Source organism: Danio rerio, chromosome 2, assembly GCF_049306965.1.
Source record: "Danio rerio strain Tuebingen ecotype United States chromosome 2, GRCz12tu, whole genome shotgun sequence".
Lineage (NCBI taxonomy): Eukaryota > Metazoa > Chordata > Actinopteri > Cypriniformes > Danionidae > Danio > Danio rerio.
In genome coordinates, this window is record NC_133177.1 from 25,578,010 (window position 1) to 25,596,028 (window position 18,019).

The 18,019-nt window shown below is 35.0% G+C and overlaps 1 protein-coding gene across 2 annotated transcripts; it reads right to left on the minus strand.

The window, feature by feature from the left end:
• Positions 1-8,482: 8,482 nt before the first annotated feature.
• On the minus strand, positions 8,483-12,166 carry pimr66 (Pim proto-oncogene, serine/threonine kinase, related 66). 2 transcript variants are annotated; one of them, XM_001345897.10, is made up of 7 exons: positions 10,852-12,166; positions 10,436-10,648; positions 9,892-10,037; positions 9,348-9,726; positions 8,987-9,163; positions 8,725-8,813; positions 8,483-8,599 (listed from the first exon to the last, which is right to left on the minus strand). In XM_001345897.10, the coding sequence occupies exons 1-7, from the start codon at positions 11,174-11,176 to the stop codon at positions 8,588-8,590; spliced, it is 1,341 nt and encodes a 446-aa protein (XP_001345933.3). In that variant the 5' UTR covers positions 11,177-12,166; the 3' UTR covers positions 8,483-8,587. The 2 variants fall into 2 exon arrangements, with proteins under 2 accessions (XP_001345933.3, XP_073781225.1); XM_073925124.1 differs by lacking the exon at positions 8,987-9,163 and having other exon boundaries at positions 10,852-11,720.
• Positions 12,167-18,019: the final 5,853 nt, after the last annotated feature.

An 18,019-nucleotide genomic window follows, 5' to 3' on the forward strand; every position in this document is an offset into this window, starting at 1 on the left:
TTCGCCAACAGACACTGGATGACGAATCCTTTCATACCATTCTGTGTGAAGTAGAATCAATCCTAAATGATCGTCCCATTACCAAGGTATCCAGTGATCCCAATGACCTTGAAGCTCTTACTCCAAATCATCTGCTTCTCATGAAAGGCAAGCCTGCTTTACCACCAGGTCTTTTTGAAAGAACAGATCTCTATGTGAAAAGAAGATGGAAACAAGTGCAGTACCTAGCTGATCTTTTCTGGAAAAGATGGATACGGGAGTATCTTCCTCTACTCCAAAAACGTCAAAAATGGACAAAGGAACGTCGAAGTTTTAGTACAGGGGACATTGTACTTTTACTGGATCCTACTGCGCCTCGTGGCTCATGGCCACTTGGGCGAGTATTAGAAACCTTTTCAGATGATAAGGGCCTGGTACGAACTGTAAAGGTTAAAACCAAGAGTAGTATTTTAGAACGACCAGTAAGAAAGCTTTGTCTGTTGCTGGAGGTAAATGACTAATGTGGACTGTTATAGTCTGCGTCATGTGGTGTTTCAATATTTGTTATGGCTCCTTTACGTAATATTTGTAATTGTTAAGTTAATTAACATAATCAATTAAGGGGCCGGTGTGTAAGAGCCATTTTTTGTGTTATAGTGATTTATGTTGTCCACTAGGTGTCACTAACTGAAAACTATAACTGAGGTGCCTGTGTAAGCGAGGAAGAGCGTCAGGTATGGGAAAGCACACGGTTTTTGACCGTGCTACAGAGTAACTTGTTTGCTAGCCAGAAAACAGCAGTGTTTAGATATGTGCTGTGTATACATGGAGTGAATGTTATATTGACATGATAAAGAAGAAAGGAGAAGGAAAGATTGAGGCTTTGTTTAATTCACCTGCACAAATAAAGACATTCTGCTTAAAAACAACTTTAGCATGCATGGACTCTGATTGCACGCGTGAAATATGTGCTCACCCCCATTTCTGGCGATAACAGCAATGGAAGGCTGTTATAATTACCTCTGTAATTAACTTACCCTACCCTACTCTTCAAACTACCTATAGCACCAAACCTGTCCCTAATCTTAACTGTATCCCATTTCAAGAGCACCAGAAGTGTTCTGCAATACATTATTAACACAGTATAAACATTGGATTTATTTATTTATTTTTTGATGCAAGTACATAGCAGTTAAGACCACCTAATATAAAGTGGGACCTAATATTGCAGTGCTTCCCACACTAGCTATATTAACAGCCTCCCAAGTATATTTACTGACATTTTTTTTTACTATTATTATCATCCATTAACACTATTTTGAATCCGCCTAATATAACTAGACATCTGCGATCGATTAACTAGTGGAAACCCTCTCTCGTTTAGCCATTTCGTTCTGTGCACGCAAGAACAGTCAGCACTCCCACAGACAGTCTCACGTGCTTTACAGAGACACTCTTTTTTGGCACATAAATTCATACAGCTGGGTTTCCGGATTTCCTAAAATGTCCGTGATTCAGCTTTTGTTTTCTAAAGCTGTCGCTCGTTAATTGTATGCATTTTTGCATTACCGTTTTACTTCAATAATTCGTTCTTGAATCTAAACGACGCATTGCATTTGCCTTGTTTAAATAATTTACATGTTTTTAATCTTGTATAAGGTTTAGAGATATTTTCTGTTTTTATTCCTTTTTCTTTTGTTTATTTCTCATTCGCTGTATATTTTGTTAATTTGATGATGTCATTATTCTATATTAAATAGGGTATTTTATATACATATCTAAAATGCTTTGGCATTCAAGTTTGCTTTGAATTTGAAAGAGAGAGAAGCAGATTTGACCAGTCAGTGGGTGCACATGGCTCCTGAATTGCTATAAAAGAAATAGTATTAAATGTATTGTTAAAAATTACATGTTTTTTGGTAGCATAAAGTTACGATTACTATTAATGTGATGTGGGTAAATGGTGTTTCAATCCGGCAACCACAGTGAGTATATTTCAAACCTATACTGCATATATAGGAGGACAGTATTGAATATAAAAATTAATTTATGGAAACTAGAAAAGCTTGTAATTATTTTAAGCATATTTTAGAATTAGTTATATTATTCAATTACTTAATTTTGATAAATATATTGGTTAAAGTTAAGCATTTTAGTCTAAAGTAATTTCAATGAACACCCAGAACTGAATTTATTTGCAACAGATTTCTTTGTCTAAATGTCAGTTTTGATCAATTTCATGCATCTTCCTTGATAAAAAGTACTAAAAAACATTTTGAATGGTTGTCGTCATTATCCGCATGAATTATGTTTGTGTTTCTTTATTACCCAAATTTCTAAATAAATATTTTACCTTGATTTGAAGCCCTCTGAACAACTTTGGCTTGTCAAAACATATGTCAAATCAAATTGTCAAATCATCAATGTTTGGGATGCTACTCTGATACTGTAACTTGATAGAATATAAGTTACTAATCAGGAAAAGTAGCTGTCAAAATACTGTGTATTTAAATGGCCTCTTTGCACAATGATCTATTAGGACACACACTGTAATGAAGCACCACTGTGTACCAAGAGCATATGTTTTCCATTAAGATGTTTCCATGTTATTTAGAAATGCGCCACTTTACAAACTATTTTTAAACTTTGGGCATCATTCTGGTAGGGCAAGACAGAACATATGCCAAAAAAGAAAAGAAAAAGAAAACGAGGACAGTAAAATTTGCCAGATTTTCTAAACTATTAGTCAAAACACAGTGTTAACAATTTCCTGCAGAATCTACAGTAACTTACTGGCAGCAGTTCACCAGTAACTTACTGTAAATCAATTACAGTAAAAGTACTGTATTTATTTACAGCACCATTTATCTTACTGTATATGCATTTGCAGTATAGTGTATCTTAACTGTAAATATATACAGTTATTTTCACAATGCAATTTTAAAAATACAGTAACATACTGGATTACTGCTCTACAGTAAAATACAGTTCATATTACAGTTAAATACTGTGTTAATAGTGCACTGCTAACAATGTCCTGTAGAATCTACAGTAGCTTGCTGTAAACCAATTACAGCAAAAATACTGTATTTACTTTCACAGCACTCTCTCACTCTTAATGCATATATATTCAGTAATTTTCACAATGCAACTTTAAAATACAGTAACATACTGCATAACTGTCCTATAATAAAATACAGTTCATATTACAGTTAAATACTGTGTCATTTACAAAAATCGTTAATAGTGCATTGTTAACAATGTCCAGTAATATCCACGGTAACTTACTGTAAACCAATTACAGCAAAAATAATGTATTTAAATTTACAGCTCTAGCTCACTGTATATGCATTTACAGTATTTTTATATCTTTACTGTAAAAATATACAGCAATTAATTTGAATCATCTTAAAAATTTAAGGCAACCAGGATTTTTTACAGTGTATAGATGCTTACACACTTTTTCCATTGTTTAGAACCCATTTACTAGATTTTGCAGCAGGATACACACACAGTGTGTTAACAGTTAAACAGCCAACAAAAAAAGTGTCTTTTACAAGAATTTGGAGAAATCTGAGCTGCATCCAATGTTTTTTAATGCACTCACCTAATATCACCCCTAACCCTACCCCTCACAGTGACGTTACTAGCTCTATTGAGTGCTTTAACCGTGTCTGACATTGCATCGAGATATGCAGTCTCAGCTTGCATTATCAAGGCTGTATTCAGATACTATTGAGAATTTCCAACCATGACAGAGCTGGGGCCTCATGTATCAACGCTGCGTACGCACAAAAACTTTGCGTACGCCAGGTTTCACGCTCAGAATCGCTCACGTTTGGATTTACTAACAATGAACTGAACGTGGGAATGTGCGCAGCTTCACGGCAGCTTTCTGGCAGGCGTACGCACATTTTTTGTGCGTGTCTGTTTTTTTCCATTGGCGACTCCTAGAGGCAGTTGTGTTAAATTGCACTCTACAAAGTGACTGAGCCTTGCAATGGCAGCTGTATGAGACGGGATCATCGATCTAGCAGGTAAATAAGATTTCCTTACCATACAGTTGAGCAGCTAAACATTAAAGCACAATTTGCAGCGGTCGCCTGTTTTCCCAATGTAATCTGAGCTATCTACTGCACGCACATTGCTATAAAGGCACCATCTGAAGATGAATTTGCATGCGTGAATCAGAAACATTTCCATTCAATAAATGTGCAAATAAAATATGATGCACAAACTTATTGATGATTCCTACTTGTCTTTCTCGTGATAAATAGTAGGCAAAATCTGATATGTAGCGGGGGAAAAAACAAGAAAGAGTTCATCAGACGCTGGATTCGAGCCGAGTTCATGCTCGAACGTGTCAAAACATGATGACATGCGTCTTAGGAGTGCTGCAACATTTTACAGATATAAACCACACTGTTTCTTTTTTTAATGCACTCAGTGCAATGTTCAGAGCCAACTATGTTGACCTCATCAGCTAAACTCTCCCACTCTATTTTTTTTCTTTTGTTGTTAATTCCGGAGAACAAACTTGCAAATAACACCGCTTTTCTCCTGTCTACCTCCGAAAGCAGCACCACTAATTCACATTCTGTTCAAAGTTTCTCTTCTTGCTTGCTTTTGCCTTTGCTTTTTCGTTGGGTTTTGCCATTAGCATAGTCATTAGCATATTCATACGGGGAAGGAGGCAGGGAGGGGTTTTGCACTCGTGCATGTTGCGCTCAGTTTCACGTTCATTCGGATGTACAAAAGAATATGCGTGAGATTCGGCGTACGCAGTGTTTCATACATCTGAATTTTTTTCTGCGTACGCACATTTACAGCTTTGTGCGTACGCAATGTTTTAGTAAGATTTCCACGCAAGTCTTCGTACATGAGGCCCCTGGTGTTGTGTCTTTCTTGATCCCCTGCCAAATTATTACCCCCTGATGGAAGCTGCTACTACCTGCCTAATCCAAAACCTAACCCCTAATCCTAACCCCTCCCCCACTCCTAAACCGAGACCTAGCAGAACAAGGGGATAATAATCTGATGGGGGTCGAAATTTGATCTGTTTTCAAGTATAGCTACAAGACAAATAATGGACTACATTTAAATCTTTTGTAATATTTAAAATTAAAAACTGAATGTAGTTCTGTTACGAAATCTATGTTGCTATTCTGGTAGGAAAGTCAGAGGGCATTGTGTGGGGTATGAGTTATCTGTGTACTAAAACATCTAAGGAATATTCCAAAAGAAACTCGTTATGCATAACATTGTCTTACTCAGAATTAAATTACTGACGTCCATGTAAAGACTCCCAGTGAGTTAAAATAGTTTTGAAAAAGATATCCAATCAGATTGCTTATTTAGTTGCTAAAAACTGTTAAAATGTCACATTTAGGTATTTGAATGGCAAAAAAAGATTCTGTGAAACTCAGGATTCTGTAAAGCATTCTGGAATGGATGAATGGCACAACAATTCATCCAAGAGCGGTCTATCAAAATGTGCTTGTCTTTTCATTGTGAACTGGTAACTAACGCTGTTAGGAGTAATTAAAACAGAATGACTCCAAACACATTTTGTAAATCTGTGAACAGCATGATGTGCCAAACACGCGGCATTAATCAGTGATTGAGAGCTCTCCATTCGCAGACTATACAAATTTACTTCAAATATATATAAGAAATGCACACTACTGTTCAAAATCTGGGGTCCTTTTCAAAGTACATTCCTGTAATACACAAGGATGCATTAAACAAATCAAAACTGACATCAACACTTACGCTTTCTCGTTATCAAAGTATTTTTTGCCATATAATTATTTGCCAGAAATAAAGTAAAAGAATAAACAATTATTAAATCAAAGCACTTCAGTTTCATTTGTATTTCTCCCTTTTTATTACCATTATTATTTTTGCTGTCATAAATTGTTTTTTTTTTTCGCAATCGTTTACCTTACTGAAATGCAGATATATTGTATATTCTGATTTATTTACAGGAAATTCACAGACCATTTAATCTAAATGATTTCTACTTTCACTCATTTCACTTTCACATCTTCAAGACATGTTCAGAATTAGATCAACTGGACAATTGAATGAATTTGCTGAACTTCATTCATTTTCTTGTCGGCTTAGTCCCTTTATTAATCCGGGGCCACAGCGGAATGAACCACCAACTCATCCAGCAAGTTTTTACACAGCGGATGCCCTTCCAGCCGCAACCCATCTCTGGGAAACATCCACATACACACACACACTCATACTGTGGGGGAAACCGGAGCACCCACAGGAAACCCACGTAAAGGCAAGGAGAACATGCAAACTCCAAACAGAAACGCCAACTGAGCCGAGGTTCAAACCAGCGACCCAGCGACCTTCTTGCTCTGAGGCGACAGCACTACCTACTGCGCCACTGTCTCGCCCAATTTGCTGAACTGATATATATTTTTTGATGTGGGGCAGCTCTGGAGGGTCAGTGTCACCCTTTTCCCTTTTCTTATGATCATTATATAACCTATTTAACTATTTGTTATGGCCCAATGTCAATACCTGTACATTAATTTCACTTTACAGCACATAATGGTCATATAAAATCTATATGTACAAAAAAAATCTATATTAGAAAATAAATTAAAATTGGTTAATAAAATGTTTATTGTGGACTTTGCAAAGGTGCAACATTTCTCATGTCATCATGACTACTGGTAATTTAGTAACAGATATTTGAATTAATTAACACTAGTGAATTAATCATTCAAATAAAGTTTTATTACATTTATGCCAATGCAAAATCAATTATGGGTACATTTAATGATAATTTCTATTGCTCCAAATCTTCCAGTAAGGCTCAACAGAAGTATGTCAATCACAACAACACTGAATATGTATATGTATGTATAATATGTATGAATAGGAATGAGTGTTTGAATGTTTTCCAGTAATGGGTTGCAGCTAGAAGGGCCTCCGCTGCGTAAAACATATGCTGGATAAATTGGCGACTCATTTCGTTGTGGTGACCCCAGATTAATAAAGGAACTAAGCTGAAAATGCATGAATGTATTAAATTTTTATAGTAAACGTTTAAATTACAGCTTGTAATTGACTGTATTAAACCTTAAAACATCTTGAAATACCTCTGTGGGCTTTAAATAATAAACTTAGCATCTCTTTAAAGTGGTACTTACCTGCTACTTAGCTGGGGTGCTTCTTCAAAAACCATCATTAGCCAACTAAGGTCGCAAGTTATGCCGTTACAAACATAGTTCATTGATTTGCCGTTTCCCAAATCCATCGGTCCAGTGAACATTGGCAAACTACGTTGCAAACTTGTATGCTTGCAACTACATCTCTAGAGGTGCAGTTTGAAACAGTTCCTGGCTGTGTTTTATTCCCAGTTATCCCCCCTATGCCCTATTTGGTTAGAACACTCTAACATTTAAACTTGGAATTATTAAAAAAGCAGTAAAGTCATCAATCTTAGGTGTAATTTGCTTTCAATGTATTTTTACAGTTCAGTTTTAGCGATCTATGTTTTTTGTTGACATTTTGAACACAGCCGTGGCTCATGACGGTGTCTCCAAAGCTTGTGAAAACAAAAAACAAAGTATGCGTTAATGCTTTTAATTTATAGTAGGTTATTTATTTAGTATCTGTACGACATGGGCCTGTTGGTTAGAACATTTCAGCAGTGGTTTGCATGTGTCAAATTGTAAAAGTAGACTTTTAAAAAATTTATAAATAAATAAACAATATCCCACTTAGTAATAATCATCATCATCATTATTATTAATATTATTAAAGTATGATTTTTTTCATTTCCTAATAAATAATAAGTATAAAATATAATTTCTTAATAAATAGCCTCATTATATATTTATTTATTTCATTTATACATGATATTAGAGTACGCGTTAGCTAATATGAGAGATTTTATGTTTTAGAATAGGATTTGTAATGTTCTCTATATTATTTGTAAAAGAAACACAGGCCCTATTTGTGTCTATGTGTGCCACAAAGAAATGTTAGGGTTCTTCTCTAAAGAAGTTGTTACTCCACCCCGTTTAGAGCATCATTGTGGGCGTTTTACATTATAACTAACATGATTCAAATGATGGATCTGCGACAGAAAAACTAGACAGAGTGTAATGGAAACACTCGTCACTACATCGTTCTTTTCCCAAACTATACATGATAGTACTCTGATAGTTCAGTCGCGAGTTACGTCATTGTTTGGGAAACACACATCCCTGATTAGTTTATAGTAAAATTCATTCATTCATTTTCTTGTCGGCTTAGTCTCTTTATTAATCTGGAGTAGCCACAACGCAATGAACTGCCAACTTATGCAGCAAGTTTTTACGCAGCGGATGCCCTTCCAGCCACAACCCATCTCTGGGAAATATAGTAAAATTAATATTCAAATTGATAAATATAACTTTGTAAGACTACAACTGAATATGCAAAAGGAACAGCACAAATTTCCATATCATATCTCTGAAAAAAAACACACACATTTGTGTATTTTCACAATAATTTTATTGTTGTGAAAACTAAATTATTTACAAAGGGATGAATGGGCAACCCATGTTAGCCCGTCAAACACAGAGCTTCTCCATGACTACAAGGTGACCTGCAACACATTTAGAAATTGTTTAAATTATCAAACCAACAAAAAGACACAAATAAGGTGGAAAAAGCAAACAAATGTCAATATATCTTTAAAATGATTTGAGCTCATCTAGATAGATATGTTACCTTGAACCAGTCATGGGAGTGCAGCTCCTCCAGCTGCAGCCTCTGCTCAGGATTGCTCTTGAGGCAACCCCGAATAAAACGGCAGCATTCTGTGCAGAAAGACAGAGAAATGTCAGATTATTACTTTCAACTTTGCACTTGCTCTCTAAGATATAACTGTCATTTTATCAAGACGCCTATGTTATCAGGTAATTGAATGTTTTCTCTATTCTGCATGATTAGGAACTGCAATTGTACTTCTGTATTGTAATAATACTCTTACCATCTGAGTAGCCCGACTGGGACCAGAGTTCAATGTCCATGTAACAGATGTCACTGCTGTCTGGGAAAAGGCTGGTGATCATTCTGAATAGTAGGACCCCTAATGACCATACCGTCGCCTCTTTCCCATGGTACTCTCCTGTGTCAATAAACTCCGGAGGGCAGTAACTTACTGTTCCTAACAGAAAAGGTTTGTCACATGTAAATGTTTGCTTTAGCCTTGCATGTTTTCTCAATTTACTCTGAAATGGTATTTGATTTTGTCAAACTGAAATAATTTAATCTTTGACTCTCCTTATCTGAAAATGCTGTCAATGTTAATGTCTAGAATTTAAGTTACATGTTGAAAAGATAATACATACCACTGTAGGTGTTGTAGGATGATGTTCTCAGGAGGTCCCCACAGCCGAAATCAATAAGTTTAACCTCCAGGGTCTCTATGTTAACCAAGAGGTTTGGCATTTTGATGTCACGATGGAAGACTCCCCGAGAACAGCAAACAGCAGCAGCCTGAACCACTTGGCGCATAAAATGACGGGCCATCTCCTCAGAGAAGACTCTGTCATGGCTCAGCCAAAACTGGTGCATGTTTATGCAGGGTGAGGGCCACTCTAAGACCATTATATATCGGTCAGGATGGTCTTCCCAATCCAGCATCTGTATTATGTTGTTACAGCTGGGCCCTTGATTGGCCAGCAATGTAAGGGCCACCTCAAGGGGAACTGGATTGGCATGGTCAGGCTAGAAAGAAAGAATATATATTTTTTATCATGGTTAGATGGCTGCAGTTTGTCAAATTAGAACTTAGTTCTGTATGTTCGTCTACTGAAACATTTGTAGTCCATCATTTACATTACAATATTATCAAACAGAACAGGAACAACACAGATAGAGCAGTCTACTTACAAGGTTGATGTACGGCTCGTTTTCAACCTTTATTGTGAATTTCACAGCCACCTGAAGGCCGTCTTCACACCGGGTCCCTTCATAAACAGAGCCGCATCCTCCTTTGCCCATCTTTTTGCCAATGGAGTACTTGCTGTGAATGTCATCTAGTAAAATATAAGAGTAACAATTTTTTGTGACATTAACAATGTAATTAATATGAAACAACAGCGAAACGTAAAGTTTTGGCAATATATTAATAAAATATTGTGCTTTTTCTAATCATGATTAATATAGTCATATACAGCAGCATTCTTCTTTATATACATCTTAATACTGTTTCCCAGAATTCTCAGAATTATTTTTCTTACATTTGTAAACACTTTGGGATCAACTGAGAAATAAGAGCTATATTTCTCTTTTCAAAAATCACACAATATTACGTGAACGGCAAATAAAAATGTAAACAATATCTAAAATGATAAAAGAACCAAAAAACTTCAGCATAATATATATATTCAAAAAAGAGTGTGTGTGTGTCATAATTTAGGTTAAGTAAACTCACCCTTGGTCTTTATGAACGTAGTACAGTCCAGCTGTTTCAGCAGTTGAGATTCACACTCATCTGCTGACGTACTGACTGGACTGTCTTGATCTTCATTTTGGACCTCATCCACTACTACCTCCACGGCAGCGAGGACATTAGGATCACTGGTAGGAGGCTCCTGGTGAACATTGTTCTCCACAGAACAGACAATGTCCTGCAGAGAAGTCTTATCTAGAGAGGAACATCAACCACATCAATTTACTTTCATTTTTGTTTTGTTTATTTGTTGTGAAATCTAAAACTTCTGTAAATCTATAATAAAACACTTATCACATAATTTTATCAAGGCATTTATCTTTATTTGTATAATATGTTATGGTGATGTGTAATTGTATATTGTGTTTAAATTATAATTAAGAGAGCAAGTCATTTACCCTCAGTGCTCTTCCTGGATGGGGTCCCAGCGTCCTGGTCCACCTCACCCTGCTCCACCTGAGCTCTGGTGGATTTGGAAGGGGATAAACAAGAGAAAAAAGAGGCCAAACTCTTGAAACTCCTCCTTTTTGGCCTCTTCTTTTTTGTTATCTTCCCTCCTTTCTCCTTTCTACCTCCCTCGATAACCACTACAGGCGTCTCGTCAACACGAGGATGGAGCTCCGCCGTGTGGTCGGTTGGAGTCAGTGCTGGTCGGCGATGGGCTCCGTCCAGGCACTCAACTCCTCCCTCCACTTTCTCTCTACGAGAGTGTCGCTGTCCCATAATAAACGCAAAAAAGTCGCTGTACACACTGTAAACACTGCTGAAACATTCAACTCCTAACTCGCTACAAAGAGACAATTCGAATTTCGCTGGTTATAAATTCTTAGAATTCACATTCCAATTATGACGAGTGCTGAAGCACAAACACAGAAACAAAGAATTGTATAACTGGTGTCGAAATTTAATAAATCCAATACATTTTAGTTTATTTTGTAATATTTTGATACATTTTATCTTCTTTTATTAACCTCAGTGTGTCACTATTATAATAAGATAATTTGCAGATTTAGCATGCCAATAACTCTTAATACAATTACAATTTAAAAAGCACAGAAGCCCCCTTTCTCCATATGTAGATCTCATACATTTTTAAATATGTTTTCTTTCAAGCTACTTTGTTATAGTTTACTATAGTTACTATATGTATAATTTCCTTTTTTAAACACATTTAAATAGTTTTCTTTTGAACATTTTCTATTTATTTGAGACATTTGTATTTTTTAAATTGCGTTTACTCATATTTCAGCATTACTTGTATAAGACATCATTTTGCAACTATAAAATAAACAAAAATAAATCAAACTGAATTATTTTAATAATAATATAGTTAATTATTATCACGAAGTATTGTATTAGTAGTTTATTTTATAACAAAACTACCTTAATATCTAATTTTTTTAATTAAATGAATTAATTAATCTTACATTGTTGATTAGTTCAAGGAAATCCACTTAGCACTCAGGACCCCAGGACCCCAGTTTGAAAATTCCTGCATTCATGTAACATCCAACATTCATCTACTGGGTCAACAATTCATTTATTAATTTTCTTTTCGGCTTAGTCCCTTTATTATTGAATAAATCAAAATGTCTGCTGACATCTAGTGGTGACAATGCAAAAAAGTAAATAAAACTATTATTTGGATTTTCTTTGCATGGTGTTCCCGTTATCGTCCAACAGCTTTAGTACAGGGTCCGAGCCTCTCACATACTGAGACAACAACAAAAATATCACAATTAACCAGAACTTAACACAATATCCTTATGACAAATGTTTTGTACCAAATGATATACATTAACAACCATCAAAAACTTTTTTTAAATGTTGAATGTTATTGAAAAACAAAAACAAAAATAAAAATTTTAAAGTCTCTCACACTCACAAAAGCTGCATTTATTGAGTGAAAATCACAGTGATACTGTGAAATAACATTAGGTCCAACTTTATATTAAGTGGCTTTAACCAATATGTACTTGCACTCAAAATAAACATTTGTTATAATGTGCCTACTGTGTAAATACATTGTACTTATGATTAAATACCTGCAAACAATTACCTCTGTAATTAACTTACCCTACCCTACTCTTCAAACTACCTATAGCACCAAACCTGTCCCTAATCTTAACTGTATCCCATTTCAAGAGCACCAAAAGTGTTCTGCAATACATTATTAACACAGTATAAACATTGGATTTATTTATTTATTTTTTGATGCAAGCACATAGCAGTTAAGACCACCTAATATAAAGTGGGTCCTAATATTTCAGTGCTTCCTACACTAGCTATATTAACAGCCTCCCAAGTATATTTACTGACATTTTTTTTTTACTATTATTATCATCCTTTAACACTATTTTGAATCCGCCTAATATAACTAGACATCTGCGATCTATAAACTAGTGGAAACCCTCTCTCGTTTAGCCATTTCGTTCTGTGCACGCAAGAACAGTCAGCACTCCCACAGACAGTCTCACGTGCTTTACAGAGACACTCTTTTTTGGCACATAAATTCATACAGCTGGGTTTCCGGATTTCCTAAAATGTCCGTGATTCAGCTTTTGTTTTCTAAACCTGTTGCTCGTTAATTGTATGCATTTTTGCATTAACGTTTTACTTCAATAATTAATTCTTGAATCTAAACGACGCATTGCATTTGCCTTGTTTAAATAATCTACATGTTTTAATCTTGTATAAGGTTTAGAGATATTTTCTGTTTTTATTCCTTTTTCTTTCGTTTATTTCTCATTCGCTGTATATTTTGTTAATTTGATGATGTCATTATTCTATATTAAATAGGGTATTTTATATACATATCTAAAATGCTTTGGCATTCAAGTTTGCTTTGAATTTGAAAGAGAGAGAAGCAGATTTGACCAGTCAGTGGGTGCACATGGCTCCTGAATTGCTATAAAAGAAATAGTAATAAAAGTATTGTTAAAAATTACATGTTTTTTTGTAGCATATAGTTACAGTAACTATTAATCTGATGTGGGTAAAGGGTGTTTCAATCCGGCAACCACAGTGAGTATATTTCAAACCTATACTGCATATATAGGAGGACAGTATTGAATATAAAAATTAATTTATGGAAACTAGAAAAGCTTGTAATTATTTTAAGCATATTTTAGAATTAGTTATATTATTCAATTACTTAATTTTGATAAATATATTGGTTAAAGTTAAGCATTTTAGTCTAAAGTAATTTCAATGAACACCTAGAACTGAATTTATTTGCAACAGATTACTTTGTCTAAATGTCAGTTTTGATCAATTTCATGCATCTTCCTTGATAAAAAGTACTAAAAAACATTTTTGAATGGTTGTCGTCATTATCCGCATGAATTATGTTTGTGTTTCTTTATTACCCAAATTTCTAAATAAATATTTTACCTTGATTTGAAGCCCTCTGAACAACTTTGGCTTGTCAAAACATATGTCAAATCAAATTGTCAAATCATCAATGTTTGGGATGCTACTCTGATACTGTAGCTTGATAGAATATAAGTTACTAATCAGGAAAAGTAGCTGTCAAAATACTGTGTATTTAAATGGCCTCTTTGCACAATGATCTATTAGGACACACACTGTAATGAAGCACCACTGTGTACCAAGAGCATATGTTTTCCATTAAGATGTTTCCATGTTATTTAGAAATGCGCCACTTTACAAACTATTTTTAAACTTTGGGCATCATTCTGGTAGGGCAAGACAGAACATATGCCAAAAAAGAAAAGAAAACGAGGACAGTAAAATTTGCCAGATTTTCTAAACTATTAGTCAAAACACAGTGTTAACAATTTCCTGCAGAATCTACAGTAACTTACTGGCAGCAGTTCACCAGTAACTTACTGTAAATCAATTACAGTAAAAGTACTGTATTTATTTACAGCACCATTTATCTTATTGTATATGCATTTGCAGTATAGTGTATCTTTACTGTAAATATATACAGTTATTTTCACAATGCAATTTTAAAAATACGGTAACATACTGGATTACTGCTCTACAGTAAAATACAGTTCATATTACAGTTTAATACTGTGTTAATAGTGCACTGCTAACAATGTCCTGTAGAATCTACAGTAGCTTGCAGTAAACCAATTACAGCAAAAATACTGTATTTACTTTCACAGCACTCTCTCACTCTTAATGCATATATATTCAGTAATTTTCACAATGCAACTTTAAAATACAGTAACATACTGCATAACTGTCCTATAATAAAATAGTTCATATTACAGTTAAATACTGTGTCATTTACAAAAATCGTTAATAGTGCATTGTTAACAATGTCCAGTAATATCCACGGTAACTTACTGTAAACCAATTACAGCAAAAATAATGTATTTAAATTTACAGCTCTAGCTCACTGTATATGCATTTACAGTATTTTTATATCTTTACTGTAAAAATATACAGCAATTAATTTGAATCATCTTAAAAATTTAAGGCAACCAGGATTTTTTACAGTGTATAGATGCTTACACACTTTTTCCATTGTTTAGAACCCATTTACTAGATTTTGCAGCAGGATACACACACAGTGTGTTAACAGTTAAACAGCCAACAAAAAAAGTGTCTTTTACAAGAATTTGGAGAAATCTGAGCTGCATCCAATGTTTTTTAATGCACTCACCTAATATCACCCCTAACCCTACCCCTCACAGTGACGTTACTAGCTATATTGAGTGCTTTAACCGTGTCTGACATTGCATTATTGAGATATGCAGTCTCAGCTTGCATTATCAAGGCTGTATTCAGATACTATTGAGAATTTCCAACCATGACAGAGCTGGTGTTGTGTCTTTCTTGATCCCCTGCCAAATTATTACCCCCTGATGGAAGCTGCTACTACCTGCCTAATCCAAAACCTAACCCCTAATCCTAACCCCTCCCCCACTCCTAAACCGAGACCTAGCAGAACAAGGGGATAATAATCTGATGGGGGTCGAAATTTGATCTGTTTTCAAGTATAGCTACAAGACAAATAATGGACTACATTTAAATCTTTTGTAATATTTAAAATTAAAAACTGAATGTAGTTCTGTTACGAAATCTATGTTGCTATTCTGGTAGGAAAGTCAGAGGGCATTGTGTGGGGTATGAGTTATCTGTGTACTAAAACATCTAAGGAATATTCCAAAAGAAACTCGTTATGCATAACATGGTCTTACTCAGAATTAAATTACTGATGTCCATGTAAAGACTCCCAGTGAGTTAAAATAGTTTTGAAAAAGATATCCAATCAGATTGCTTATTTAGTTGCTAAACACTGTTAAAATGTCACATTTAGGTATTTGAATGGCAAAAAAAGATTCTGTGAAACTCAGGATTCTGTAAAGCATTCTGGAATGGATGAATGGCACAACAATTCATCCAAGAGCGGTCTATCAAAATGTGCTTGTCTTTTCATTGTGAACTGGTGACTAACGCTGTTAGGAGTAATTAAAACAGAATGACTCCAAGCACATTTTGTAAATCTGTGAACAGCATGATGTGCCAAACACGCGGCATTAATCAGTGATTGAGAGCTCTCCATTCGCAGACTATACAAATTTACTTCAAATATATATAAGAAATGCACACTACTGTTCAAAATCTGGGGTCCTTTTCAAAGTACATTCCTGTAATACACAAGGATGCATTAAACAAATCAGAACTGACATCAACACTTACGCTTTCTCGTTATCAAAGTATTTTTGTCATATAATCATTTGCCAGAAATAAAGTAAAATAAAAAACAATTATTAAATTAAAGCACTTCAGTTTCATTTGTATTTCTCCCTTTTTTATTGCCATTATTATTTTTGCTGTCATAAATTGTTTTGTTTTTTTCGCAATCGTTTACCTTACTGAAATGCAGATATTTTGTATATTCTGATTTATTTACAGGAAATTCACAGACCATTTAATCTAAATGATTTCTACTTTCACTTCTTCAAGACATGTTCAGAATTAGATCAACTGGACAATGAATTTGCTGAACTTCATTCATTCATTCATTTTCTTGTCGGCTTAGTCCCTTTATTAATCCGGGGCCACAGCGGAATGAACCACCAACTCATCCAGCAAGTTTTTACACAGCGGATGCCCTTCCAGCCGCAACCCATCTCTGGGAAACATCCACATACACACACACACACACACTCATACTGTGGGGGAAACCGGAGCACCCAGAGGAAACCCACGCGAAGGCAAGGAGAACATGCAAACTCCAAACAGAAACGCCAACTGAGCCGAGGTTCAAACCAGCGACCCAGCGACCTTCTTGCTCTGAGGCGACAGCACTACCTACTGCACCACTGTCTCGCCCCATTTGCTGAACTGATATATATTTTTTGATGTGGGGCAGCTCTGGAGGGTCAGTGTCACCCTTTTCCCTTTTCTTATGATCATTATATAACCTATTTAACTATTTGTTATGGCCCAATGTCAATACCTGTACATTAATTTCACTTTACAGCACATAATGGTCATATAAAATCTATATGTACAAAAAAATCTATAATAGAAAATAAATTAAAATTGGTTAATAAAATGTTTATTGTGGACTTTGCAAAGGTGCAACATTTCTCAAGTCATCATGACTACTGGTAATTTAGTAACAGATATTTGAATTAATTAATACTAGTGAATTAATAATTCAAATAAAGTTTTATTACATATATGCCAATGCAAAATCAATTATGGGTACATTTAATGATAATTTCTATTGCTCAAAATCTTCCAGTAAGGCTCAACAGAAGTATGTCAATCACAACAACACTGAATATGTATATGTATGTATAATATGTATGAATAGGAATGAGTGTTTGAATGTTTTCCAGTGATGGGTTGCAGCTAGAAGGGCATCCGCTGCGTAAAACATATGCTGGATAAGTTGGCGACTCATTCCGCTGTGGTGACCCCAGATTAATAAAGGAACTAAGCTGAAAATGCATGAATGTATTAAATTTTTATAGTAAACGTTTAAATTACAGCTTGTAATCGACTGTATTAAACCTTAAAACATCTTGAAATACCTCTGTGGGCTTTAAATAATAAACTTAGCATCTCTTTAAAGTGGTACTTACCTGCTACTTAGCTGGGGTGCTTCTTCAAAAACCATCGTTAGCCAACTAAGGTCGCAAGTTACGCGGTTACAAACATAGTTCATTGATTTGCCGTTTCCCAAATCCATCGGTCCAGTGAACATTGGCAAACTATGTTGCAAACTTGTATGCTTGCAACTACATCTCTAGAGGTGCAGTTTGAAACATAGTTCCTGGCTGTTTTATTCCCAGTTATCCCCCCTATGCCCTATTTGGTTAGAACACTCTAACATTTAAACTTGGAATTATTAAAAAAGCAGTAAAGTCATCAATCTTAGGTGTAATTTGCTTTCAATGTATTTTTACAGTTCAGTTTTAGCGATCTATGTTTTTTGTTGACATTTTGAACACAGCCGTGGCTCATGACGGTGTCTTCAAAGCTTGTGAAAACAAAAAACAAAGCATGCGTTAATGCTTTTAATTTATAGTAGGTTATTTATTTAGTATCTGTACGACATGGGCCTGTTGGTTA